Raw genomic sequence first — 27,839 nt, forward strand, 5'->3', positions numbered from 1 at the left:
GAGAAGCGCTCTCCTCTTGGCCCCGCCCACTCCGGTGCCGCGCGTCGGGGCTGGTGGTGGAGGAGCAGAAGGAGGAGGAGGAGGAGGGGACGGCAGCCGGGATAGGACATGCACCGCAAGAGGCCGTTCAGCGCTAAGCAGAAGAAGAAGCAGCTGCAGGACAAACGGGAGAGAAAGCGGCAGGGTGAGCGCGGGAGGGGGCGGGGCCGTGCGGGAGGGGGCGGGGCCCCGCCTTGAAACATCTGGAAGGATGTAACATTCCCCCACCCTCTTTGGGCTGCATGTGGGGAGCATCCCCCCTCTCTCTTCAACATCTGTATTCTCACCTTTCTCTTACCTCCCCCCAAACATCTCTCCCCTTTTCATGATGAGAAGGAACCCATCATTAGCAACATCTGGTTCTCATGATCGCCCACATAAACATCTGGGTAGCATAAGGCCACGCCTCCTCTTCCTCCTTGAAACATTTTAGAGGGGGCGTTGGAAGGAAGAGAAAGCGTGACCTCTACCTCTCCTCCATTAAAACAAATCGGGGGTTGGCTATTTATTGGCTTCTGCAGGAAACGCTTACATAGAAAGCAAATCTTCTTCCCTGAAAACGTATAGCACCTCTCTCTTCCTCTCCCTTTCCCTCTTTTCTCTCTCTCTCGCTCTCCCTTTTTGCAAAGCGGGGGTGGGCAGGCGTAAGTGAGCCAGGCCTTTCAGCTCACGACTTAGCATCCCCTGCTCCCCTCCTGGAAACAATTTGGAAGATGAGTCTAGAGATGTTCACTTTCTCTCTCTGGTTTCTCACATGTTGGGTGCATGCTGTTAATTCATGTTAATTTACAAGCCTCATTTCCCACCCCCACCCCCCTTTGCATGTGCGTACATGGAATTGTCAACTCTTGTGGAGCACTCCAGTCTTCTCCCTTCAATGAAGTATTAAACTAGGCCCTTTTGGAGGGAGCACTAGCCTCTTCCTTCTGAACCACCTTTTAAACTGTGTTCAAAATAAAATTTTAGGTCCGCCGCCCTCAATTTTTGGATAATGGGTTCTTGATGTACACTTGAAGGATGATTCTCTCTTTGGAAGGCATTGAGGGGGCTTGCTATATTTCTGTGTACACCCAACATCTGCAATGCAGTGGGCATTATAGTGTTCTCTCTTTTTCTCCCACCTAAACTGCTTAATGGAATAAACTGCCCTTCTCCAGTGCATCGGGAATGCTGTGTCCTCACCTCCCCGTAGCTGGGAGACAGAAACACTTTTCAAATAGAGAACACAACTCTTTCCTTCAGTTATTTTGGCTTAGGGTTATAACCATTGAATTTGTTCTACTATTCATATTCAGTTTTGTCCCTTGCCAGATCTTACACATGGTTTCAACAACAGCTCTAAAAGAGCAGGGAAACTGCAAAAATGGTGTGGTTTGTTAAGAAACATGTTAGAGCGGATGGAATTAAGTAAGACGAAACCTTAAAATGCAATTGTATGTAATTTGTGTTATAAATATCAGTGTTGGGTGAGCAGGAAATCACTAGTTTTGTTCAATAGTTGAGTAACAAATGTAATTTTCTATATGGATTTTTTATTTATTAAAAAAAAAGAAGAACCCATTAGTAAAAGGTTGCATTAAAGTAGTGATGTGGAACCTGTGGTCGTCAAGATGTTAATTCCGGCTTGGACTGACAAGAGCTTCGGAGTCAGACCATAGGCCCTCCTAGGTCAATATTGTCTAAACCAGGGGTGCCCAAACTTTTTTCAAAGAGGGCCACATTTTACAATTTGAAACCCAAAATTGTTGAGCTTTTTTTTAGGGTTGAAGTTTTTCTGGGGTTCTACCATGGGGCCAGATTTAATCGACTGGAGGAACTGAACATTGAACTTTCTGCATGCAAAACAGATCCTTTGCAGCTAAGCCAGGTCTCTTCTCCTGGAGTCCCCCAAGAACATCTGGAGGGCCACAAGGTTCCATCTTGGCCTTATTAACTTGCACTGAAATCAGTAGGGCTGTATCTGTGTTTAGAATTACATTGTAATGTTTGCATCAGGTCTGCATATCTTGCAACCCACCAAGCTGAATGCAGCCCTCCTCACTGCAGGCCCAGGCAGTGTCTGCAGTATCAAGAGGTTCATATAGCGCCTGTCAGATGTGATGTGAACTCCGTTCAGCGTGGTGGACCACAAATTGCTCAGGCCTGCGCCATGTCCCATTCCACTTCCTTTATAGCTATTATTGTTATTGTTGTATTTTGTTATAACCATTATTGTCGTTGTTGCTTGTACACCACCCATCTGACTGGGTTGCCCCAGCCACTCTGGGCGGCTTCCAACAGATATAAAAGCATAATAAGACGTCAGACGTTGACTTTGGTGCATTAAGGGGGGAGATGCACATCCCACTGTCCCTGGATCAGATCCTTGTATTCACAATTTCTGCAGTTGGAAAGCTACAGGGCTTTTGAGACTGTGATAGGTGCATGTGGTATAAATGGAAGCTTTGCGCAGAAACAAAGGGTAGTAGTACCGATCGGTGTGCCATTATAGCTGGAGCTACGCTAAGCCATTCATTCCAGTGCAATACTATCATTTTCGTTGCGGTCGTATTTAAAAATAGCCAGCGTGGTCCAGGCTATTTAGCTGTACTCCTGCGCCCTGCAAGGTTTTTGTTGACTGTAGCATCTTTGGCGGGCAGAGCTAAAAGAGGAAGGTGGTGGTTACGCATCATCTTGTGTAGCTGCGTTATTGGGGGGGGGGGATTCATACGAATAAGGGAAGGGGGGAAACCCCACCTCTTGTGACAGAGAGAGAGAGATGCACTGTGCTCAAACTGCTACTGTGCCAACTCAACTAGAAACAATTCGAAAGAAAAGTGCTGAGCTTCAGTGACAGGCAGTGGGATGAAAACGCTTTATGGGGGTTATGAATTATGTGCTAATGGGACCGAAATAACTCTTTAGGGCATTAAATGGGCAGCTGGCGCTTTTTTTGCACTGGTTTCTCAGATAAGAGAGCTCCGGTTGACACAGAACAGGAAGGTGGGCATGTGTTAGGAGTGTGTCATCGTCCTTTAGATAGCGAAGATAAGGCCTTGCGCTTAATGTAGTAGAATCTGGATCTTTGAAGTGCCTTTCCATATCTCGTCTTTAGTAATCCTTGCAGCAGCCCTGTAAAGTTGGCTGGTGAGAATGGTCCAAGTTTTGGATGAGACAGTCATTGTTTGCCTGATGGCACTTAGATGAGTTAATGGGTGAAGCAGCCATTCTGTTTGCAGGGGATGGTTTATCCATAGCTGAGTGAATGGAACCAGTCCCACTTCACTTCTGGGCTGGAACTGTGGAAGAAACTGCTTCTGGGATTGCATTGCTGCACTGGGTGAAGAGGGCGCTTCCTAGATAGACTACTGTCACACAGTGTATAGTTAAACTATGGAACTGCCTGCCACAGGAGGCAGTGATGGCCACCAATTTGGATGGCTTTAATAGAGGATTGGACAGCCATTTCTGATCATTATTACTATTTTATTAATACAAGTTTGTATCGAACTGCATTAATTATCGAATTGCTTTACACAACATTCCTTTTGTGTGTGCTTTTATTTGAAAATGCTGATGGGAATGTTGCTTGCTAATATTTTTATTATTATTATTAACATATAAAATGCAAACTTTTGCAGTTACACAATACATATACACAACACACTACCTTATTTTCATAGCATAAAAAATACCTACATTACTCTATATTATACCTACCTATAGTATATGTATCAACATACCTACACACCTACTCCACACGGACACCCACCAAGTGACTTGACTTTCAGTCATTCTTGTTACGCTACTTTATTTTTCCAATTAGCTTAAACACATTTCATTATTTCTTTAACTCTTCTTCTATCTTAACTTTACTCTCCTTTCACTCTAATCATTTCCTGGATTCACTCTATATCTGTCAAAAGTTCTACTTTTTTCACATAGATTTTGATGTATTCCTTAAAGATAGCCCATTCCTTATTCACTCTTTGTACCATATCTCCTCTTATCCTCCCTGTTAATTTGGCAATATGGAAGTATTCCATCATTTTAGATAGCCAGTCTGTTTTAGTTAGGACACTGCTGCTTTTCCGGTATTTGACAATTAACCTTGCCTCTGTAGTTGCATACATAAATATTGGTCTGACCGTTCTTTTTATTTCCTCTGACATGATACCTAGGAGAAAGGATTCTGTTTTTCCCCCAAATGAAAATCTAAACATCTTTTTCAATTCGTTGTAAATATTTTCCCAGAATCCCACTATCTCTTTGCACTCCCACCACATGTGTAGAAAGCTTCCTGCCCTGTTGTGCATCTCCAACAAACATCACTGCAGTTTGTATACATTTTTGCCAGTCTAACCAGGGTCAGATACCATCTATATTGCATTTTCAATACATTCTCTCTTAAATTATAGCACACCGTAAATTTAATATCCCTTTTCTACAGCGGTTCCCATTGGCTCATCATAATATTTCCCCCTAAATCCTGGGTCCACTTTACCATCACTGTCTTCACTTGCTCCTCCTCTACCTCCCATTCTAGGAGCAAATCATATAATTTGGAAATACGTTTACTTTTAGATTGGATTAAGTACTCATCCAATCTTGAAATTTCTTTCTCAGATCCTTTTTGTTTATCTTTTGGCAATCTCTGATTAATTTGAAAATATTGCAGCCAATCGTTCAAATATTTTTTAAGTTCCTTATATTCTTTCAATTTATTATTTTCCTCTTCCAGTAATACCTTATATGTTGCCCAGTTGTTATTCATATTCTTTCTCTTTACGGTCATGATTTCTAAGGGTGAGGTCCACCAAGGTGTTTTGGCTTCTAGGATCCCTTTATATTTCATCCATATTTTTTACAACGATTTCCTTATAATATGGTGCATAAAACCCTTGTGGACTCTCACCTTTTCATCTATTAGGTATGCATGCCATCCAAATCGAGGGCCTACTCCCTCCAGATCTAAACACACCAGTATCCTTTAACTTAATCCATTCCCTTAACCAAGTCAAATCTGCTGCAACATGATATAATTCCATGTCAGATAGGTCAAATCCGCCTCTCTTTCTCCGATCAATAACAGATGGGTAGCCGTGTTGGTCAGCCATAGTCAAAACAAAAAAAATTCCTTGCAGTAGCACCTTAAAGACCAACTAAGTTAGTTCTTGGTATGAGCTTTCGAGGTATCTGAAGAAGTGTGCATGCACACGAAAGCTCATACCAAGAACTAACTTAGTTGGTCTTTAAGGTGCTACTGCAAGGAATTTTTTTTGTTCCGATCAATAAGTAATTTATATTTTATTCTAGGTTTTTTTCCATTCCATACAAACCTGGCTAGATCTCTTTTCCACTTCTTAAAACATTCCATGCCTCCTAGAATTGGCATGGTTTGGAATAGAAATATCATTCTAGGCAATATATTCATCTTTACTGTTGAGATACAGCCCCAAAATGATAGATGTAGCCTATTCCAAGTTTCTAAATTTCTCTTTATCTCCTTCCATACTTTAACGTAGTTTTCTTGAAATAGGTCTATATTTCTTGTTGTCATAAATATGCCGAGATATTTCATCTTTTTTTAATCTCCAACCCTGAGATTTTTTGTAGCTCAGTTTTTTCTTGATTCCCCATATTTTTTACTAATAGATTTGTTTTTTTATAGTTTTATCTTAAAGCCAGCTAGGTGTCCAAATTCATTTATACATTCTATTGTTCTTGGGATACATTCTGTCAGGTTTTCAGTTGTGATGATCAAGTCGTCCACGAAGGTTCTTAACTTTATACTCCCCCCCCCATCACAATCCCTTTTTAATAGCCTTGCAGATTCGTTGTTGCTGTCAAATAAAAAACTAAATACTTTAGAGACGACTGAGGGATATCGCTGTCGCACGCCAGATTCGACCTTTTCAAACGTGACTAGATTAGAGAAGTATGAGTGTTACACCAGCCACCCTGCCTGCACGCATCAAGATGTCGAAGCTCAGCTTAAATGGTGGATCGAGCAAAGCTTTTGGGAAGTACCGTATTTTTCGCTCTATAGGATACACTTTCCCCCCTCCAAAAATGAAGGAGAAATGTGTGTGCGTCCTATGGAGCGAATGCAGGCTCCTTGGCTTCAGCGATAGCAACGCAAAGCCTCCAAAGCGCAGAGGGAGAGCTCCCCCCGCGCTCCGGAGGCTTCGCGTTACTTTCGTTGAAGCCGCTTGAAGTCCCCGGAGCACAGCGGCAGTTCGCGCTGCTCTCCGGGGGCTTCAGGCAGCTATCCGCAAGCCTTCAGAGCGCAACAGGAGTTTCCGCTGCGCTCCAAAGGCTTGTGGATAGCCGCCTGAAGCCTGGAGAGCGAGAGGGGTTGGTGCACACCGATCCCTCTTGCTCTCCAGGCTTCGCTTCGCTGGAGAGGCACTGCACAGTTTTCTCTCTCTGTGCAGCGCCCCTTCGGCGAAGCGGGAGGAGAAATGGAAGGGGCTCCGTTTCTCCTGCCGCTTCACTGAAGGGGCACTGAGCAGAGAGGGGGAGAATTTTTTTCCCCTGCTCTCCCCCTCCTATGGTCCGGTGCGTCCTATGGTCTGGTGCGTCCTATAGAGTGAAAAATACAGTAAATATATAATTGCACAGTGCTTGAAATCATGGATGGAAAGCTGTGGAGCTGTTAATGAAATCCATATACAGTGGTACCTTGGTTTACAGAAGCTTGAGGTTACGTGTTTTCGGGTTGCGCACCGCGCCGAACCCGGAAGTACCGGAACGGGTTATTTCAGGGTTTTGGCGCATGCACAGAAACACCAAATCGCAACCTGCACGTGTGCAGACGCAGCGCTGTGGGTTGTGAATGCTGCAGGTTGCAAACGTGCCTCCCGCACGGATCACGTTCGCAACCCGAGGTTCCACTGTATCCCACTCCCTTACCTCTGGCCCAAACTTTTAGGTTCCACACACACACCGTCCATAATTGGGGCGTTATAGTAGTAGCTTTGCTCACATGAACCTATAAGCAAATAGGGAGTCCTGTGGTGGTTCTTCAGGTGAGATTAATTTACTTCTGTGTTCTTCGTTTGCGGTTTTGAAGGCAGGGCCACATCACAGTCTTTCTCCTTGCCTATTCAGTGCATGCAGGGGAGGTAGCTTGAGTTCTCCTTCCAACTCCCGGCAGCCTCTAGGTAGTGTGGCCAGTGGTCAGAGATGATGGGAGTTGTAGTCCTGCAACATCTGGAGGAACACATGTTCCCCAGCCCTGAAGTGGTGGATAGAAGGACTCAGGCTTCAAACTTTTAATGTCCCTGTGAAGTAATTGTGCATGGATTTTTTTCTGCAATGTTGGTAACGGCCATTAAAGCCACTGGGACCAGGATATCTGAAGGGTGACCTTCTTGCTTTACTAAACAACCCCAAAAAATGGGAAACTTCCTTATACAGTGGTACCTCGGGTTACAGACACCTCGGGTTACAGACACCTCGGGTTACAGAGACTTCAGGTTACAGACTCCGCTAACCCAGAAGTAGTACCTCGGGTTAAGAACTTTACCTCAGGATGAGAACAGAAGTTGTGTGGCGGCAACAGCGGGAGGCCCCATTAGCTAAAGTGGTACCTTAGGTTAAGAGCGGTTTCAGGTTAAGAACAGATCTTCGGAACGAATTAAGTTCTTAACCAGAGGTACCACTGTACCAAGTCAGACCATTGTTTCATGTAGCTCACCATTGTCTACACCAGGGTTTCTCAAACTTGGGTCACCAGCTGTTTTCGGACTACAGTTCCCAACATCCCTGACCGCTAACTAGCTAGGGATGATGGGAGTTGTAGTCCGAAAACAGCTGGATCTCCAAGTTTGGGAAACACTGGTCTACACTGACCATCAGCATCTTTTGAGCTTGTTGGACAGAAATGTCTACCTTCCCCACTGGGACATGCTGCGGATTGAACTGTGAGGACCGTTTGCATGCCAATCAGGTTCTCTTCTGCTGAGCCTCAGATCTGGCCTGACATCTGCCTACTGCTGGCTGGCGTAGGGGCTCTGGATGCAGGGTTATAAATCAGCCTATCCTTGGAAGCAAACAGGAAAAACAGGAACGTGTTGCAAGGATCAAAGACCTTCATCCTGAGGGCCAGATTAAAACGTTAAGATTCAGAACAGGAAATATGGGGAGCGGCATACTCTCAGGTGTGGCTGCTGCAGGAGAAGGCAGTGGCACTGTTGCATTGGCATGACCATTAACAGCCAGTAAGCCCAGTTGGCCACTGGGAAAGTTGTAGAGTGGTAGCTCAGGTTAAGTACTTAATTCGTTCCAGAGGTTTGTTCTTAACCTGAAACTGTTCTTAACCTGAAGCACCACTTTAGCTAATGGGGCCTCCTGCTGCTGCCGCGCCGCCGGAGCACGATTTCTGTTCTCATCCTGAAGCAAAGTTCTTAACCTGAAGCACCATTTCTGAGTTAGGGGAGTCTGTAACCTGAAACGTATGTAACCTGAGGTACCACTGTACTTCAGAATCTAGTCCAGTGGGTTGTCCGCCCACCCATCCTATGCAAGCGTATGTGCAAAGCAAAATATGTCTTCGTATGTAAATGATCGGTGCTGAGGGGAGAGCTCTGTGTTAGTCGAGTTCTCTGCTCCACGAATTAGGGGCTGGGTCTCCTGTTTCATGATTTGGAAAAATGGCTGGCTCTTTATCCTCCCCGCCTGCCAACACCGCAGCCCGGCTTTGCAGATGTGGGCTGGGAGCTGTCGATAGCAAGACTTACAGGCCCCACCCTGGGGTGAGTCATCTGTTTCCTGCCTTTTGAGCCCCTTCTCGGCCTCAAAATCCCCTCAGAAACAACGAGCAAGACTGTTGCAGCTCTTTCGGACAAATCCCCTCTCTGCTCCTCCTGCTGAGGAGTTGTTTCAGAGTCGATAACAGAAGCGCCGGCGGCCTGTGCTTTCTCCTTCCTTTGGCCTTCGAGAACTGGATTCCTCCCTCTAGTAGGCTCCCTTGCCCTCGTAGGAATGAGCCCTGGAATCCCTATAGTTCTACCTCCCTCTGTTAAGTCTGCAAACACCTATCCCTGCTTTTAGTTATGGTACACACCCTGGCCAAAAATATGGGGAGAGTCCAAGGTGCTGTGGTGTTCTTGTCTACTTTAAACCCCTTTTGCTGCCTCCACAGAATCCTGCCTGGGAGCCATTTGCCTTCAGTATTGCAACGCGACCCTCAAATCCCACTCCCTCTGCCTCTTATAATTTTGACGGGTATCTGGTGGTTTTGAACCTTCGTGTCTCTTCTTCAAGTGATAATGGAATTCTGGTTTATATCAGAGGAGGTGGACTCCAACTCCCATGATTCCCATCCAGCATGGTCAGGGGTCAAGGATGATGGGAGTTGTAGTTCCCATCTGGGAACCCATTGCTTCCCACCCCTGGTGTGGTTTTCAGCCAGGGTGGATAAAAACCAATGATATTAAAAATAAAATAAATAAATAAAAATTGGATATTTTTTAAATTTAAATCAGAATTTTTTGATCTAAATCAGATTTTTTTTTAGCTAAATCAGATTTTTAAAGTAAAATACTTTAGGAGGAAAAAAAATCTTCTTAAGGATAGTTTTCTGTTTAAGTTACAATATAGTCCAAAGGCTATTCATCAGGAAATAAGGATTTGTTTAAAGTTTTTCATGTGTGCTAAAACTCGGTCTAAGGTTTTTTTTAACTTAGTTGACAAACATGGATACATATGCTATAATGTTATTGTTTTAGTTAAATAAATTGTTTAAATTGTTATTAAGGAAATGATTATTTTTCTCCTTCCAATAAAGTACAGCAGAAAAGTTGTCCAAATATAAACAGTTAACTTATTAAACCTCACAATAATTTCATAATTATCTATGTATTTCTAATAGTATAACCAAATCAGTCATTTTTGATAGAACTGTAAAAACTACTCTGAAAATTTATTATTCCAAAAATGAAACCTGGTTGTAAATATTAAGATGATACCAGCAAGAATGAGCCTTTCTGTAAAAAAAAAAAAAGGATTTAAATCAAGTCTTACTGACTAGTGATTTAAATCGTGATATACCGTATTTTTCCGTTTATAAGACTAGGTTTTTTCCATAAAAAATAATATCAAAAATTAGGGGCCATCTTCCCCCATTTTCTTAAATCTGAGTCCCCAAAATAGGTGGCATCTTATAGATGAAAAAATGTAGTAATTCCCCCCTGTGCCTCCCAGAAATTGTGAGGGGGTCAGGAGAACCCCCAGAACAGCAATGGGAGGGGAGATGGTTCCACCATCAAGAGAGCAGAAGCTTTTGTACAGGCAGAGTGGTCTATTTAGCGCTACTTTGAATTCCTTCCCTGGGGTTTCAGAGTTACGACTCGGCCTCTCTGCTCACTTCCCCTTTGCTTGTCCCTCCAGGCTTTCAAGATGGCGTGAGGTCCAGCTCCAACAGCCGGAGTGGCAGCCACGACAGGCACGAGGACCATACGGACACGTCGGACAGCGAGTCGTTCTCTCTGCAGGTGCGCAAGCTGAACCAGCAGCCTCAAGTCCGCAAGCCGGGAGAACATGGCTACGATCCCAACAGGTAATGCAGGGGATTTTGCTGCGCTTGATTTGAAGAAGCATCCGGGGAGGGGCTGAAGCCGGCCCACAACTTTTAAGATACGTTCTTCATCAGGGACATATTCTCGCATGAGCTCCCCAGACCCCGTTCCATTGCCTGAGCCCAATTCACAGTGCTTGTTCCCAGCTTTCAGGGACCTACATGGGTTGAGACCCAGTTAGCTGAAATCTGCTTCCATCCCACTCTGTTGATGCCCTGTGTTCCTCTTCAGAGGCCTCTCTTTGGGTGCCCTTCCTGCTGGAGAAAGCTCCAGCTTCAGGGATGGAGAACTTGTGGCCCTCCAGATGTTGCTTAACTCTAAGCCCCATGGCCTCAGCTGATGTGGCTCCTGTTCTGAGAAGATGGCAACATCTTGGGCAGCTGCTGAGAGCCAATTGCTACTAAAACCGCTCCCTTGGACCCTGCTCTTCCTACTCTCCAATGAATGCCAAGCAGCCGCCTTTGTATTTACCACAATGCCCCCCATAGCAGCTCTGTTGCTGCAAGGCATTCTGGGCAATTACAATGGAGTCTACCTGATGCTCATTGGAGGAGCCCCTTTCTCCTGCTAAGCCCTCCCACCCACACGTGTGCCCGGCGTAACTATAACATGCATGTTTAATTATGCTAACGAGATTGAACAGCCATAATATAGATCTGACTTTCCAGCTACTTGCAGTGGTGGAATGGCCTCTGGGGGGGCATTGGACTACAAATCCCATCAACCTTGACCACTGGCCATGTTGCCAGGACTGATGGGAGCTGGAGTCCCATAATATCTGCAGGGCCATAAATTAATCATCCCTGGATTAGAGTGATTCACGGCCAGAAAACCTATCATCCTCCAGATGTGGTTGGACTTCCATTCCCATCTAGGGGTGATGGGATTTGTAGTCCACTGATATCTGGAGGGCTATAGGTTCCCCATGCCTCCTCTAACCCATTTATTTCCTTATTTGGCAAATTCTTTTTTTCATGGACGTTGGTTAATGGCCTGGGCCTACTCAATGAAAGTGCAACTTTTGTGGCCAGAATGTGTTGGTTGTTCTTAGCTTAGGTGTGATAATTTTGCTGCACGTGAGACAGTGAGTCCTCCATTCTTGTCCTGCCTTTGAATTCCCCTCAGCTGAACAGGCCGCCCTGATATGCTCCGTTTTGAAATAGAATCGAGGACCTGCTTTCAAAATTGTGATTCTGCTGCTCTGACATCTTCACGGCAGAAATCCCTTTCCCTCACACGCGCACGTGAACATTTAAGAAGTCAGCAACGTGCTTTTAATGCGTGTACTCTTCTCAGTAAGAGACTTGCACGTGAGGAGGATGTAGGAAACGTTTCTCCCGACTTGTGAACATTACCAAAATAGACTATGCTCCACCATTTCCTGTTGTGCCTCTGAGTGCAACATAGAGCAAAGGACAAGTTCTCCTTTAGAAGGCAGAACAGGGAAGAGCTGTCAGTATCACCACATAACCCTCCTCCTGTGTTGTGAATGTACGTTAAAGCATGCATGCGAAAATAAGTCACAATGTTCACATGAGCATGCAACACAATTGGCTTGTGTTCTGATGAACACTAGCTTTCCTCCTGGAGCAGAGAGTTCTGTCTACAGTTTCCCACCACCAGACTTGGATTTTCTCTCTCTTTTTTGTATATATTCCATGGAAATAAAACCTAGGCACTCAAAGGAGTCTGCAGCTTGTTGCTAGAATGTGTGTCTTGCATGGTGAAAGTCTCGGGTTTAACCCCTGACATTGCCCCACTTGTGAATTCCAGCATCTGGCATTCAGAGGGAGAACATAGCCATCGTGGTCCTTGATCGTGGTCCTTGTTAGAGAACAGCTCCAGTCAGAGGAGGCCTTACTGGGCATCATGGATCAGTGATCCAACTTGATGTGAGGCAGGCTCTTTTATTGCACTTTTATTGCACTCTTATTTCATAACCCATATCTCTTTTCCACCTGGCCCTATGAGGTAGGCTGAGAGAATACTCTTAAGGCATGTGGTGTAATTTCATCCCTGAAGATAAACATCCCTGCAAAAACTTGGCCAGTACAAGGATGGAGTGAGACTTTAGAAGCCCGCAAAATCCCTTCTCAACTAACTGGGGGAAGGGACAAATATGAATGAATGGAACAGGTCGCCAGTAGCAAGGGCATCCATGTTGCCACTATTGTTTGTTATTGTTTTGTTTCATTTAAGCCTTGCAGTGGTTCTCAACCTGTGGGTCCCCAGATGTTGTTGGACTACAACTCCCATCACCCCTGAGCTCTGGCCTTGCTAGCTAGGGGGTGATGGGAGTTGTAGTCCCAAAACATCTGGGGACCCACAGGTTGAGAAAAGCTGATAAGGTAAGAGGCAGAAAAGGCGGATCCAGCCAGCAGGCCAGATCCTTATCTCTCTTACCTGCTGTGACTGGTGGGAAAGGCTATCACCAGATGCTATGGTGACATGGCATTTGGAAGCCCCGACAGTCAGCTGAATGTTGGGAACTTTGAAATGCTCTTCATAAGACCCTCGCAAACAGCCTTGCATGACGCTGTCTGTCCGTTGAAGTTGGGACATCAAAGCATCACGCAGGGGCTTTCAAAGAGCTCTGCACTGTGCTCTGCAGTCTCCAATTTTTGGGACTTCAGAAGCACTCTGTGTGTTGCTTCAGAAGGCCCCTTTTGTCTCAGCCCAGTTGCCTTCTTAACAGCCCACACCTGATATCAGGTGATTGGCAAGTGGGGTGTGGTTTGGCAAAGTGGCCTGGTAGGCCAAATGGGCTGAGGAGGCCCTGCCTCTGATTTCAGGTATTTGTGGTACCACCCTTTGTAATATATTTGTCTGAATAGTTGGCCTTGGTGAAGATTTGACATTTTCATCCCCAAAAAGTTTTTGATTTGAGTTTCTACTGAAATGAGGCTGCATTTTAATCTTGTATTTTAGTTGTATTTTAATCAAGTGTTTTTATACCTGGTGTTAGCCGCCCTGATCCTGGTCTTGGCTGGGGAGGGCGGGGTATAAATAAAATTTATTATTATTATTATTATTATTATTATTATTATTATTATTATTATTATTTTATTATTATTATTATTATTATTATTATTATTATTATTAGCCCCAGGGTAGTTTACAATATCATTTAAATAAAAAACATTAATGCAATAGACAATAAACCTGTTAAAAATGATGGGAAAAAATAATAACATACTTGGCACAATTCACAAAGTAAAGAGCAATTGAAACAGCAAAATAAAAAAGTTTTTGTTTGTTTCTAATGTAGCATCCTCCAGTGCTGTTTTAAACTACAAAGTATTAAAATACCTGTTTTAACATTGCACCTAAGGGATGATAACATTTGATGCCAGGCAATCCCCATAGTGTGAGTCTGTGTCACAGACTGAGACAGAGGCTATAGACATTTTTCGCTCTATAGGACGCACCAGACCATAGGACACACCTTGTTTTAGAGGGGGAGAACAAGAAGAAGAAAAATTCTCCCCCTCTCTGCTCAGCGCCCCTTCAGCGAAGCGGCAGGAGAAATGGAGCCCCTTCCATTTCTCCTCCCGCTTGGCTGAAGGGGCGCTACGCAGCTCTCCCTCTCTGGTGAAGCCAGGAGAGTCTTGTTTTCCTGGCTTCAGCAAAAGGAACCTGAAGCCTGCAGAGCACAGTGGGAACTCGTGCTGCACTCCGCAGGCTTCAGGCGACTATCCCTGAAGCCTGGAGAATGAGAGGGGTTGGTGCGACCAGGCTTCAGCGAAAGCAGGCTTCAGCGAAAGCAACGCGAAGCCTCCAGAGCGCGGAGGGAGGGTTCCCTCTGTGCTTCGGTGGCTTCGCGTTGCTATCGCTGAAGCCAAGGAGCCTGCATTCGCTACATAGGACGCACACACATTTCCCCTTAATTTTTGGAGGGGAAAAAGTGCGTCCTATAGAGTGAAAAATATGGTATATACTGGCCTTTGTGGAAGTAGACAAGAAGAAGATGCTGGATCAGGCCAATGGCTGCTTCTGGTCCAGCATCGTGTTCTCACAGAGGCCAACCAAATGCCTATGGAGAGCCCACAAGCAGAATCTGAGCACAAGAGGCTCGCCACATTTTACAATTTCCAGCAACTGGGATTCAAAAACACAACCAACTCTGGTTTGTAGCCATTAATCACTTTATCTTCCATGAATCTGTCTAATCTTTTAAAGCCATCCAAGCTGCTGGACATCATTAATGCTGGCCTTTCCTGAAACAGGGAGAGAATGTTGGGGTCCAATCCTTTGTTGCAGCTTTTTTGATGTAAATATTTTTAATTAAGTTTTACATAACAAATTTACATTTAAACATATCAATCGCCTTTTCTTTCAGGATTCTCAGAATCCCTTGACTTCCCTCTGCCCTTCTCTGGTTTCTATTATCCATCCCTTTTTATTCCACTTATCCTATTCCCCCCCCCCCCAATTTGTTATATCTATTTTTAACTTTTCCATTCTATTTTGTCTTTTACAAGTGTTCTAATCCTGCGAAAGTTTTTAACTGTTTACAATGTTCTCTTAGGTAACCTATAAACTTTTCACATTCTCTCCTAAACTTCTTCTTGTCCTGGTCTCTGATTCTCCCACTCAGTTTCGCCATTTCGGCATAGTCCCTCATCTTCATCAGCCATTCTTCTCTGGTTGGAACTTTGTCTTCTTTCCCATTCTGGGCCAGTAGTATTCTTGCTGCTGTCGTCGCAAACATAAATAGTCTTTTCTGCTCTTTTGGAATCTCTGTACCTATAATGCGTAACAAAAATGCCTCTGATTTTTCCACAAATGTTATTTTAAACGTTTCCCCCCAACTCATTATACATCATTTCCCAGAATGCTTTTGTTACCTTGCACGTCCACCGCATGTGGTAGAACGTGCCTTCTTTTTATTTGCATTTCCAACATACTTTGCTGCAGCTTTTTCATGTGGCAAGTAACCTGGGCCTCCTTTTGGATGTATTAATAAAATAATAATAAAATTTTATTTATATCCCAGCCGAAGCTGGGCTCAGAGCGGCTAACAACAGCAAAATGATAGAACATTCTAAAATCATTTCATTATAAAATCAGTTCAAATCAGGTTAATGGCAACCGTTGGGCTAGAGTTCTGTGAGGATTGCCAAAGGAGGAGGTCAGGCTGTGCCCTGGCCAAAGGCCTGGTCAAACAGCTCTGTCTTGCAGGCCCTACGGAAAGATGTCAAGTCCTGCAGGGCCCTAGTCTCTTGTGACAGAGCGTTCCACCAGATTGGAGCCATAGCCAAAAAAGCCCTGGCTCTGGTTGAGGCCAACATAACCTCTCTGTGGCCCGGGACCTCCAAGATGTTTTTGTTTGAAGACCGTAAGGTACTTCGTGTATTGCTTAAATCACTGTAATCCTGAAACTGAGCAAGATGTGCCCGGTTCTGGGCCTCGGATGGGAAGCTGGGCAGCGAATTTCAGCCAAGGATGGCCCCTCTCTTTTATCTTCTGCCTGATCTTTCCTGCTTTCGCTTCTTTCCCCCTGCCTGACAGATACCGGCTGCACTTTGACCGGGAGAGTAGAGAGGAGGTGGAGCGGAGGAAAAAGATTGCCCGAGAGAAGATCTTGGAGCCTGCTCCAGAAGTTGAGACAGAGGTGGACATAGAAGACGTTTATAAGACTGGTTCAGGTGAGCAAAGGGGATCTGGCTAAGGCATTCCTGGGGAGTCTCGGCTGACAGGGGAAAATGCTGAAGATTTCCTCCCTCTGTAAAGCACTACCCCTCCTGGCCTCTGGAGGCAGCAGACAGTTTTGCCCTATGGAAGCACCATATGCAGGTGGTTTAAAAATGGGCCCAATAGGGAAAAAAGGGGATTAAGTATGAAAGTTCCCCGTATCACTAAACAGTAGGTTGATAAAGGGTTGCCATATTTTAAAGAGAAAATCTAGAGCTCTTTTTTTTTTTTGCCAAAGTTGTTGAGCTTTATTTGCAAAATCTCCAAAAAATAAGTTTTTGAGTTATTTTTAATGGAATTCGCAAAAAAAATGTCCAAGAAATTCCGGACTTATGGCAGCCCTGGTTATATATATATATAACATTAATGTGCCTGCATGCAAGTTTAAATCTCCTTAATGGCCTGCCAACTTGCCATGTTGCCCACGTTCCATCAGTTCAGTAAGTCTTCTCAATTCAGTTTTTATGTTCCCGTTCTTATCATTATGTCAGCCTTGTCCTGGCTTTCTGAAAGGCTCTATATTTCTTGGATTGTCCAAATGGTAGCTATCGGTGAAAAGTATCGATGGGAGTAGGAGTGATCAGGGAAGCTTCTTGATGCAAGATGTAGCTTTTCCCCTTAGAACTTCTCTCCTGCCTCTCACAAGACGTTGGCTATATCTTCCAACTGATCCTTAACCTTTCTCAGCACTGGATTTTCCAAAACGCCCGCCCTGGAATTATCAGATGACCAAGGACCAGCTCTTAGCCCGAGAGGAGAAGTGTTTTCGGGAATATCTCGAGAATATCTACAGTACATTCCCACCAAGCCAGCTGAGCTACTTTGAGCACAATTTGGAGGTGAGCCTTTAAAAGCCTTAAGAGGAAAGTCAGGCTGAATGGTTCAGCTGTATTGGAGCTGAGTGGAGTGATCTTTTCCACCAGTCCATTCCTTTCATGCAGCCAGAGTCAAGTGTCAAAAAAAAGATTTGTAACTGGCTGTCTTGTGTAATTAACTTTGCTTGTACGGTTCAGGGTTTCAGCTATTTTGGGGCAAGAGCTGGGGCGACAAAGAGTTGTGTTTCTTTAGCCACATTCACGCCATGCCTTTAAAACACGACGATACCACTTTAACCTGTCATGGCTTCTCCCCAAGGAATTCTGGGGGCTGCAGTTTGTTAAGGGTGCTGAGAGTTGTTGAGATACCCCAATATATTCCCCTCACAGAACTACAATTCCCAGAGTTCCCTCTGAAGAGGGGCTGGTTGTCATAAGCCACTCTGGCAATTGTAACTCTATGTGAGGGGAATTGTGGGGTCTCCTACCAGCTCCCAGCAACCTTAGCAAACTACGGCTCCCAGAATTCTTTGGCAGAAGTCAAGACTGTTTAAAGAAGTATTGTAGTGCTGTAAATATATGGTGTGAATGTGGCCTTTGTCTCTGCAGCCCTCGGTGTAACTTGAGACCTGATCCAGCCTAATCCAATTTGGTGTGCTGTCTCCTACACTCTATCAAAAAGCTGTGACTAAATGCAGGTTGTAGCTAGATCATCAAACCAGCTCCTTTCTCTCTCTCCCCCATTCCTTTTTTGCTTAATGTTCAGTTCAACAGAGTCCTGGAGAATGTGAAAGTTTGCTCACTATTTTATGACATTTACGTTGGCCCTTATAAAGATATCGCGCCCAACTGCAGATTTTGGATTCCCCCCACTGTATGAACCAGCTATGTTTCCTTTGCCTCCAGTCCTTTAAGAAACTATTAATACTAGTTAACGCCTAATTCTGTTTCCATGGATATTCGCTTCACATATTATGCCGTTTCTAAACAGGAAATGCTATTGTGCAGAAAATAGCATGAGAATCATGTGGCAATTGCACATGTGCATATTTCACTGGGTGTACAAGCAATGAAAAGGATGCAGTTGACAGCAGCTCCCCAGGATTCGTGCACCCAGTGAGACAACGTGTGCGATTTTCACACATGACAATCTAACACGCGGCTTTCATGCTTTTTCCTATGTGCTTTCATTTTTTCATTTTCTTTCTTTCTTTCTTTCTTTCTTTCTTTCTTTCTTTCTTTGGTTTTTGGTGCAGTGTAAACACAATGCCGTTTGCTGATTCTGTTCCAAAGTGCCAATTAAGCCTTGGGGAGTTGTGATTGCTGGGATACCAGTCCTGACTCCAATTTAATTTTGACCCAGGTTCAAAGGGGTCCTTTTAATCCGCTTAGGCCTAGTGTAATCTTACACAGGCCTTTTTCTAATCTCCTGGTTTCTCTTGTAGACATGGAGGCAGCTGTGGCGTGTACTGGAGATGTCCGACATTGTGTTGCTCATTACAGACATCCGGCACCCAGTAAGGACATTTTGCGGTTCTGTTGATGACTGGTGGCTCATTCTTGATAGACCTTGTTTGCGCAGACCTTTGACCTGGTTTCTCAGATCCTTTAATGTGATTTAACTAGCTAAACAGGAGGACAATTTCTAGGGCTGAGTCCCTGGGGTGCAGCCTCCCCCCAAAAAAGTATTTTTCTACATGCCCCAAGAGTGGTCCTAGTGTAGCAGTTTAATGTGAATTCCTAGCTAAGAACCACTTAAGAATAAAATGGGAAAATCCTTCGGGAGCCACATGCTCTGGGTCCTGGGGGCAGTGTCTCCCATGACAATGTGGAATGGCATTTTGTATAAAGTCACCCCCACCTGCCACTACATTCTATTTTTTTAATATTAATTTTTATTTGGTTTTACAAATTAAAATTTACTTTTAGAATCACAGATAAAACAAACAAACACAAGATTCTTTCGAATCTTTAGACTTCCCTCCATGGGTTCCGTACTTGTCATTTTCTACTGCATATTCTAAAAGGTAAAGGTACCCCTGCCCGTACGGGCCAGTCTTGCCAGACTCTAGGGTTGTGCGCCCATCTCACTTAAGAGGCCGGGGGCCAGCACTGTCCGGAGACACTTCCGGGTCACGTGGCCAGCGTGACCAAGCTGCTCTGGCGAGCCAGAGCCGCACACAGAACACCGTTTACTTTCCCGCTAGTAAGCGGTCCCTATTTATCTACTTGCACCCGGGGGTGCTTTCGAACTGCTAGGTTGGCAGGCGCTGGGACCGAACAACGGGAGTGCACCCCGCCGCGGGGATTCGAACTGCATATTCTAAGTCACTCCAATTATTTGATTGTTCGTTACATCCAAAGTCCTTGTTACATCACAAGTGTTTATTTGAGTTCAATTGTTTACAGTGGAAACTGCCAAATAAATCTCCCCCATTCTTTGTTAACATTTTGGTCTTCCTGGTTTCTGATTTTCCCGGTCATTTTTGCCATCTCTGCATAGTACATCAACTTAAGTCTGCCATTCCAATCTGGTAGGGACCTTGTCATCTTTCCATCCCTGGGCCAAAAGCATCTTGCCACCTGTGGGCTAAACCACTGAGCCTCTTGGGCTTGCTGTTCGGACGGTTGGCGTTTCGAATCCCTGAGACAGGGTGAGCTCCCGTTGCTCTGTCCCAGCTCCTGCCAACCTAGCAGCTCGAAAGCACACCAGTGCAAGTAGATAAATAGGTACTGCTGCAGCAGGAAGGTAAACAGTGTGTCTGTGCGCTCTGGTTTCCGCCAAAGTGTCCTGTTGTGCAAGAAGCAGTTTAGTCTTGCCGGCCACATGATCCGGAAAGCTGTCTGTGGACAAACACTGGCTCCTTTGGCCTGAAAGCAAGATGAGCGCCGCAACCCCATAGTCACCTTTGACTGGACGTAACCATCCAGGGGACCTTTACCTTTACATTCTAATCACATCTATATCACAGAGGAGAAAGAAGGAAGAAATACATATTCTTAGCCCTCACTGTTTGGGACCTCTCACTTAATTTGGTTCTCCCTTCCCCAACCCTTCCTGCCCAGGTCATCAACTTTTCCCCAGCCCTCTATGACTTTGTGACTAAGCAGATGAAGAGGAACCTCATCCTGGTACTGAACAAGATTGACCTGGCTCCCCCATCCCTGGTGGTGGCCTGGAAGCACTACTTCAAGAGCCGCTTCCCCGAAATCCACGTGATCTGCTTCACTTCCTATCCGCAACAGGACCAAGATCCCAGCACTGGTATTTTCTTGTTCTTTTTCCAATAAATTGCATTAGCGTTTATAAAAAAGAGACACAAGGCTGATACCAAATATATATTTTTTTAATCCAACGTAAATGTAAATGAAATCAAAAAACATAGAGAAGAGGAGAAAAAGGAAAGGAGGAGAAAAGAAAAAGAGAGAGAAAACAAGTGAAAACAATCAGAAGAAAGAGATAGAAAATAACTCAAAAGATAAAACATAGAGATTAAAGATCTGTTTTTTCAAAGCAATAAGTCAACATGTAAACACCCCCTTTGACTTCCATGCCTTCCTAAACTGCATGGAAGTCAAAGGTGCTGCTTTGGTTGCCTGCCTCTCTTTTTCTGAATCTTTAGATCCAACTACTTTTTAAGGAAGAGGTGCGTTGGCTCACTTTTAGGAAGAGGTGCGTTGGCTTTACTTTGCTGCTGGGTGAAATCTTGGCTCCCAGGACTTGATTTTCTGGGTTTTCTCTCTCGTCAGTTTTTAAGAAACGCCGGAAGCGTCGAAAGGGCTGGAGCAGAGCCATGGGGCCCGATCAGCTGCTGAGCGCTTGCGAGAGCATCGTGGCTGGAAGAGGTGAGTTTGCATGCGTCACTCTGAGCTCTTGGCTTACCCCTGCGGAGTTGGTTTTACTCCAGGGCTAAAATTCTTCTGGAGGTCAGCACCTATTTGCAAGGAAAGCGCCCAGAACTCAATCCTGCTTATAAGCCGCATTTTCTGATCCTGAAGCTTCTTTAGCCCATGCAAATGGAACCTCAGAAATAATGAGAGGCACTCTGTGGCTCAGTTTGTATGTAGTACTGAGCCAAAGCATGGCTTAGCATGAAGGTGAAGGCTCCTGGAGAGATCATGGCTGCTTTGTTCCACCTCCGCTGCTGCTGCTGCTGCTGTTGTGCTACTGTGACATAAGCCACGGTTTGGTTTACTGTGACATCTGAACCTTTGCTCATGGTTTGTTTCTTTGAGACAACCCACAGGCCTGTAAACCAAGAGCAAACCTTGGTTACCAAACCATAGCTTAGCTTACAGCAGTGCAGCAGGATCAGGACTAGAGCAGGAGCAAAGTAGCCATGATCTTCCCTCTGGGAAGGTAAAAGGGTAAAGGCGACTATGGGGTTGTGGCACTCATCTCGCTTTCAGTCCGAGGGAGCCGGCGTTTGTCCACAGACAGCTTTCCAGGTCATGTGGCCAGCATGACTAAACTGCTGCTCGCGCAACAGGACACCGTGACGGAAACCAGAGTGCACAGAAACGCCGTTTATCTTCCTGTCGCAGCGGTACCTATTTATCTACTTGCACTGGTGTGCTTTGGAACTGCTAGGTTGGCAGGAGCTGGGACAGAGCAACGGGAGCTCACCCCATCTCAGGGATCCGAACTGCCGACCTTCAAATCAGCAAGCCCAAGAGGCTCAGTGGTTTAGACCACAGTACCACCTATGTACTTATGTGTTCACACTAACCCATAACTAACATAGCACATGGACCAGGCCTGTGTCTGCTCTAAGGTTCCCTCCGGCTAATCTAGGCATTGAGAGTAACACAGTCCCAACAAAGTTTTGATACGATATTTGTGCAGCCCAGTTTTCCTTCTCTTTCAAGCGGAAGTAAGCCCCACATAATTACACCTGTGCTTGGATTTGTGCATTGGATTTCAGCCTTAGATTAAAAAATGGGTTGTGTGGTACTGTTTGCATCACTGCTTGTTATGAGTCTTTTTTTGGCATCTCTTTCCTCTTTTCTCCAGTGGACTTGAGCAGCTGGAAGGAGAAAATCGAGCGGGATGCAGCTACCTCTCGCCTGCCGCTTGAGGACTCGGAGGAAGAGGACGACGATGACGAAAGCGCAGCTGTACTAGTGGAGCACCAGACGGATGTGGCCATGGAAGCCGGGGGCTTCTCCCAGGAAATCTATAAGGATGGAATCCTGACAGTGGGCTGTGTAGGTGAGTGCGCCCTCTGGTGGTGGACAAAGACATCCAGCTAGAAACTGTTGAGTGTTGACTCTTAAGTTGGGCTGCGATGGTTATGTAAGTACTTGCTTAAGAAATAGTAAAGGTAAAGGGACCCCTGACCATTAGGTCCAGTCGTGGCCAACTCTGGGGTTGTGGCGCTCAGCTCGCTTTATTGGCCAAGGGAGCCAGTGTACAGCTACCGGGTCATGTGGCCAGCATGACTAAGCCTCTTCTGGCGAACCAGAGCAGCGCACGGAAACACTGTTTACCTTGCTGCCGGAGCGGTACCTATTTATCTACTTGCACTTTGACGTGCTTTCGAACTGCTAGGTTGGCAGGAGCAGGGACTGAGCAACGGGAGCTCACCCTGTCACAGGGATTCGAACCACCGACCTTCTGATCAGCAAGTCCTAGGCTCTGTGGTTTAACCCACAGCACCACCTGCGTCCCACAAAGAAATAAGCTTTTTTAAATGATTGCCTCATTTGCTGCTCTTTATATTATATATTTATATTATATTATTGCCTTCCTGAATGGGTACCTGATGACACAGTTCTCCCTTCCTTCAAATCCCTCCTCTAAACCCTCCTTTTATGTATGGTCTTTGGTTTGGTTTATCCTCATAGTCCTCATTTGTCACTGCAACCAACATTTAGGCCTGCGGTTCTCAACCTGTGGGTCCCCAGATGTTGTTGGACTACAACTCCCATCATCCATGAGTTCTGGCCTTGCTAGCTAGGGGTGATGGGAGTTGTAGTTCAACAACATCTGGGGACCCACAGGTTGAGAAAGGCTGCTTTAGGCAAATGCAGTGGTATCTGCCCACGTTCCTTCCATCCTTTCCTTACCTCTCCTCCCTCCCCCTCCCCCCCCCCGCTCTGTTTCCCCACTTGCCTGTTTTGGATTTTAAAGCTCATTGGGAGTGAGGACCCACCTGCGTTGCCTTTCCTTGAGGCCCCATAGGCAGCAAGGGCGCAGCATAAATAAACTAGTGGACCTTGTAGGGTACGTAATGCAGGACATGCAGGGCTAAAGTATCCCTAACAAATGACTTTCCAGGCTCAGCTTGAAAACGTTCAGATTTTAAAGCTCATTGGGAGTGAGGACTTGCCTCACTGTGAGGCCCCACATGCACCAGTGGTGCAGCATAAATACATTTGGAGGTAGACCTCAGAGGACATCCATGACCAGAGCATCCACAACATACAATTGCCCAGCCTCTGCTTGAAGACCTCCAATACCTCTTCCTCCCTCACAGGCTTTCCCAACGTGGGCAAGTCCTCGCTCATAAATGGCTTGGTGGGCCGCAAGGTGGTGAGCGTCTCCCGCACTCCAGGCCACACCAAGTACTTCCAGACCTACTTCCTGACGCCCACAGTCAAGCTGTGCGACTGCCCTGGGCTCATCTTCCCCTCCCTTGTGGACAGAAAACAGCAGGTAAGTGCTTGTGAAGTAGGAGAGGAGTGGAGGAGACAAACGATCTGGGAGGGATTTGTTGCTGGGGCTTTGGGGGGAGGGCGTGAGGTTGAACAAGGTGGGAGATGGCATTTGTGTTGTTTCTTCAGCAGGGGGAGTAGAACTCAAAAGCCTGGTTGGTCTCACATTGGTTGAAAGGAAATCTCTTGTGTCTTAATCTGCTTCCACGGAGTAATACATGGGATCTGCAAGCCCTGTAACAGGTGTGCCCTTGTGCTCTCATTTTTAGATCCTGGCTGGCATCTACCCTATTTCCCAGATCCAGGAGCCCTACACTTCTGTGGGGTTCCTGGCCAGCCGAATTCCAGTCCAAGCCTTGCTCAAGCTGAAACATCCGGATGCCGAACATGGGAAACCTGAGCCCCCATGGTGCGCCTGGGATGTCTGTGAAGGTAAAAGGGTGCAGCGAGGGCATGGCGCTGCCCTTTAGCACAGGGTAGCCAACCTAGATGTTGTAGACCAGGGTTTCCCAAACTTGGGTCGCCAGCTGTTTTTGGACTACAACTCCCATCATCCCTGACCACTGGTCCTGCTAGCTAGGGATGATGGGGGTTGTAGTCCAAAAACAGCCGGAGGCCCAGTTTGGAAAAACCCTGCCACGGATAGCAACTACCAGCCTCACTCAGCACAGCCAATTGTCTGGGATAATGCAGGTGGGTGGGGTCCATGACGTCTGGAGGGCACCATGCTGGCAACCCTTGATTTAGCAGGAAGGCTGAGCATTGTCAATACGTCTGTGAACTCTGACACCATTTCTACCCTCTTTTTAGCCTGGGCTGAGAAGCGCGGCTACAAGACCGCCAAGGGAGCCCGCAATGACGTCTACCGAGCAGCCAATAGCCTCCTACGCCTGGCAGTGGACGGGCGCCTCTGTGTCTGCATGAGGCCTCCGGGCTACTCTGCAAGGAAAGGTACCTGTGGTTAAGGATCAAATAATCAAGCTTATAAAAGCCTCACTTGAAGCAGTCAGCAGGAGCTATGCAAGGGAAAGTCCTGTCTCACAAACCTATTAGAATTCAATGTCAACGAGTGTGTAGAGAGAGGGGATCTGGTTGACATAGCGTACTCGGACTTCCAAAAAAGCTTTTGACAAAGGTGCCTCAGCAAAGACTCCCGAGTAAGCTTAACAGCCATGGGATAAGAAGAAGAGGTTTTGTGGTGGATCAGGAATTAAGGTTAAGTATTAGGACTTGCCGATCAGAAGGTCGGCAGTTTGAATCCCCGCGATGGGGTGAGCTCCCGTTGCTCAGTCCCTGCTCCTGCCAACCTAGTAGTTTGAAAGCACGTCAAAGTGCAAGTAGATAAATAGGTACCGCTCCGGCGGGAAGGTAAACGGTGTTTCTGTGCGCTGATCTGGTTCGCCAGAAGCGGCTTAGTCATGCTGGCCACATGACCCGGAAGCTGTACGCCGGCTCCCGCGACCGATAAAGCGAGATGAGCGCCGCAACCCCAGAGTCGGCCACGACTGGACCTAATGGTCAGCGGTCCCTTTACCTCTACCTTTATCAGGAAGCAGAGAGTAGGAATAAATGGGCAGTTCTTCGAATGAAGAGGTAGAGAAAGTGAAGCCACCAAGTTTCAACTTTGGGACCTGTACTTTTCATAGCATTGTGGAGTTGGAAGGGACCCTGAGGGTCATCTAGTCTGCAATAAGAAATCTCAATTTAAAAGCATCCATGACAGATGGCCATCCAACGTCTGCTTTAAAACCTCCAGTGATGGAGGGTGCACAACCTCCCGAGGGAGTCCGTTCCACTGTCAAACAGTTCTTAGTGTCAGAAAGTTCTTCCTTATGTTTCATTGGAATCTCCTTTCTTGTAACTTGAATCCATTGGTTCAGGTCATCATCATCATCATCTAGTTACAGGTAGGTAGCCTTGCTGGTCTGCTGTAGTCAAAACAAAATAAAAAAATTCCTTCCAGTAGCACCTTCGAGACCAACGAAGTTTGTTGTTGGTATGCGCTTTTGTGTATCTGAAGAAGTGTGCATGCACACGAAAGCTCATACCAACAACAAACTTACCATTGTCATCAATTTATACCCCACCCATCTGGCTGGGTTTCCCCAATGACTCTGGGCAGCTCCTAACAGAATATTAAAAACACTATAAAACATCAAACATTAAAAACTTACCTAAACAGGATTGCCTTCAGATGTCTTACTGTCCTACTCTCCAGAGCAGGAGAAAACCAGCTTGCTCCATCTTCCATGTGACAGCCCTTTTGAACTTGTTCGTAAATGATCTGGAGTTAGAGGTAAACCAGAGGCTTATCTCCTGGGAATCGCGGCAAAATGGAAGAGTATTGAAATTCCCTTTGTACATGAATGGATATAAAAGCGGACAGAATATGCAGAATTAGATGGTCTATCAGAAAAAATAAAGAATAAACCAAAACAGGAATTTGTTTCAAAATGGGAGGTTTTCAAAGAATTCCTGCTTGGCAGGGGGTTGGACTCGATGGCCCTTGTGGTCTCTTCCAACTCTATGATTCTATGATTCTATGAATATTTGAATATTTGAAATATAATTACAGTAGTTTAAATTCTGTTGCAGCATTTGAGGAATTTCAGTAATAGTTGCAAGTTAGACATGAGAGTTAAAGTATATTAAGAATGAGTTAAATTATGATAAAAGTGTGTATTGGCAATAAGTAATATAAAAATGAAATAAGGAATAGACGGGAGGTCGGGTCTATAGTGTTAAGAGAGCCAGTGTGGTGTAGTGGTTAAGAGCGGTAGTCTCGTAATCTGGTGAACCGGGTTCGCGTCTCTGCTCCTCCACATGCAGCTGCTGGGTGACCTTGGGCCAGTCACACTTCTCTGAAGTCTCTCAGCCCCACTCACCTCACAGAGTGTTTGTTGTGGGGGAGGAAGGGAAAGGAGAATGTTAGCTGCTTTGAGACTCCTTAAAGGGAGTGAAAGGCGGGATATCAAATCCAAACTCTTCTTAAGACCAACTTACATTTTATTGTTTGTTAAAAAAATTGTGTTTATTGTTATTCCTGTGTGTAATTTTCTATTTGTGTTTTCCTTTTTTTGTTGCATTAATAAATAAAAATAATAATTATTAAAAATAATAATAATAAACCATCAAAGATTTATGAAGTGCTCCGAACGGACCTCTCCAAACTGAGCACATGGGTGGTAAAACGGCAAATGCAGTTCAGCGTAAACAAGTGTAAAGTGATGTGTGTTGGGACAAAATGTCTATATACAGTCGTGGAATCTGAAATTGAGACTTTCAGGAGACAGTTCCCCACACCGTTTTACTTGAATATGAAATTTACCACCTTAGTGGCTTTCACTGGGTGACCTTTGACCCTTGGCAATTCCTGTGATTCTGACAGTCTCCTCTCTCTCTCTCCCCTTCAGCCATGTGGGAACACCACCCTGAAACAGCTGAGATTGCCGCTTTGCAAGAGGCCCACCGCCATGATGGCAAGCGCAGCTCTGGGGAGGAGGAAGAGGAGGAAGACGAAATCTCCAGCTCGGGAGAAGAAGAGGATGACGAGAAAGACCGGGATGCAGACGAAGAAGGCGAGGAGGAAGAAGAACCGCACTCGGCGCCCAAGAGCGGGCCTAGCCAGCCTGGCCCTTCTAGGAAGGGAAAGTTTGCTGGCCGGAACTTGTTTGCTTTGCTTGGGGAGGATGAATGTTAGCAGCTTCCCCTGATGGACAGACTGAGAGGGGATGGATGGCTCTCTCCTCTCCCCCATTCTGCTCCCGTCTCTACCCCCCCCACCCCATGTTCATTCTCAAGCTCCAGAGCCGCTGTATATCAATAAAGGTGATGTTTATTTCCTGGCGCACCTCCCATCACTGTGGGGAGGGCATAGGGCAAGGGATAAGAATGCAGGGTCGGCCTGACATCCATCAGTTCTCTGGCTCCGACAGCAGCTATCCAGGCATTTCTGCAAAACTCGCAATCAGGACATGAAGGCGAGAGCCACCCTCTCTTTGTGACCCCACCCTGTCTGAGGAAATCCCGTATACAAATAGCCAATTCAATTTCCTAGCTGCCAGCCTTTATG

At 45.6% G+C, this 27,839-nt stretch overlaps 1 protein-coding gene across 2 annotated transcripts; it reads left to right on the top strand.

The window, feature by feature from the left end:
* Nucleotides 1-27,612, top strand: GNL1 (G protein nucleolar 1 (putative)). 2 transcript variants are annotated; one of them, XM_028713445.2, is made up of 12 exons: nt 1-184; nt 10,414-10,582; nt 16,113-16,249; nt 16,983-17,134; nt 18,556-18,627; nt 20,177-20,375; nt 20,861-20,956; nt 22,125-22,322; nt 23,590-23,768; nt 24,037-24,199; nt 24,578-24,718; nt 27,181-27,612. In XM_028713445.2, exons 1-12 carry the CDS (start codon nt 109-111, stop codon nt 27,465-27,467), a joined length of 1,869 nt encoding a protein of 622 aa, XP_028569278.1. In that variant the 5' UTR covers nt 1-108; the 3' UTR covers nt 27,468-27,612. The 2 variants fall into 2 exon arrangements, with proteins under 2 accessions (XP_028569278.1, XP_028569279.1); XM_028713446.2 differs by lacking the exon at nt 1-184 and adding an exon at nt 1,422-1,446.
* Nucleotides 27,613-27,839: the final 227 nt, after the last annotated feature.

Source organism: Podarcis muralis, chromosome 2 (assembly GCF_964188315.1).
Source record: "Podarcis muralis chromosome 2, rPodMur119.hap1.1, whole genome shotgun sequence".
Taxonomy (NCBI): domain Eukaryota; kingdom Metazoa; phylum Chordata; class Lepidosauria; order Squamata; family Lacertidae; genus Podarcis; species Podarcis muralis.

What these genes read in the sequence shown, in the direction of transcription:
- GNL1 (XM_028713445.2), top strand. Translation starts at nt 109, where the DNA reads ATGCACCGCAAGAGGCCGTTCAGCGCTAAGCAGAAGAAGAAGCAGCTG. An exon ending in GAGCATCGTGGCTGGAAGAG is followed by an intron (nt 20,957 to 22,124) that starts GTGAGTTTGCAT and finishes TCTTTTCTCCAG; the next exon opens with TGGACTTGAGCAGCTGGAAG. An exon ending in TTGTGGACAGAAAACAGCAG is followed by an intron (nt 23,769 to 24,036) that starts GTAAGTGCTTGT and finishes TCTCATTTTTAG; the next exon opens with ATCCTGGCTGGCATCTACCC.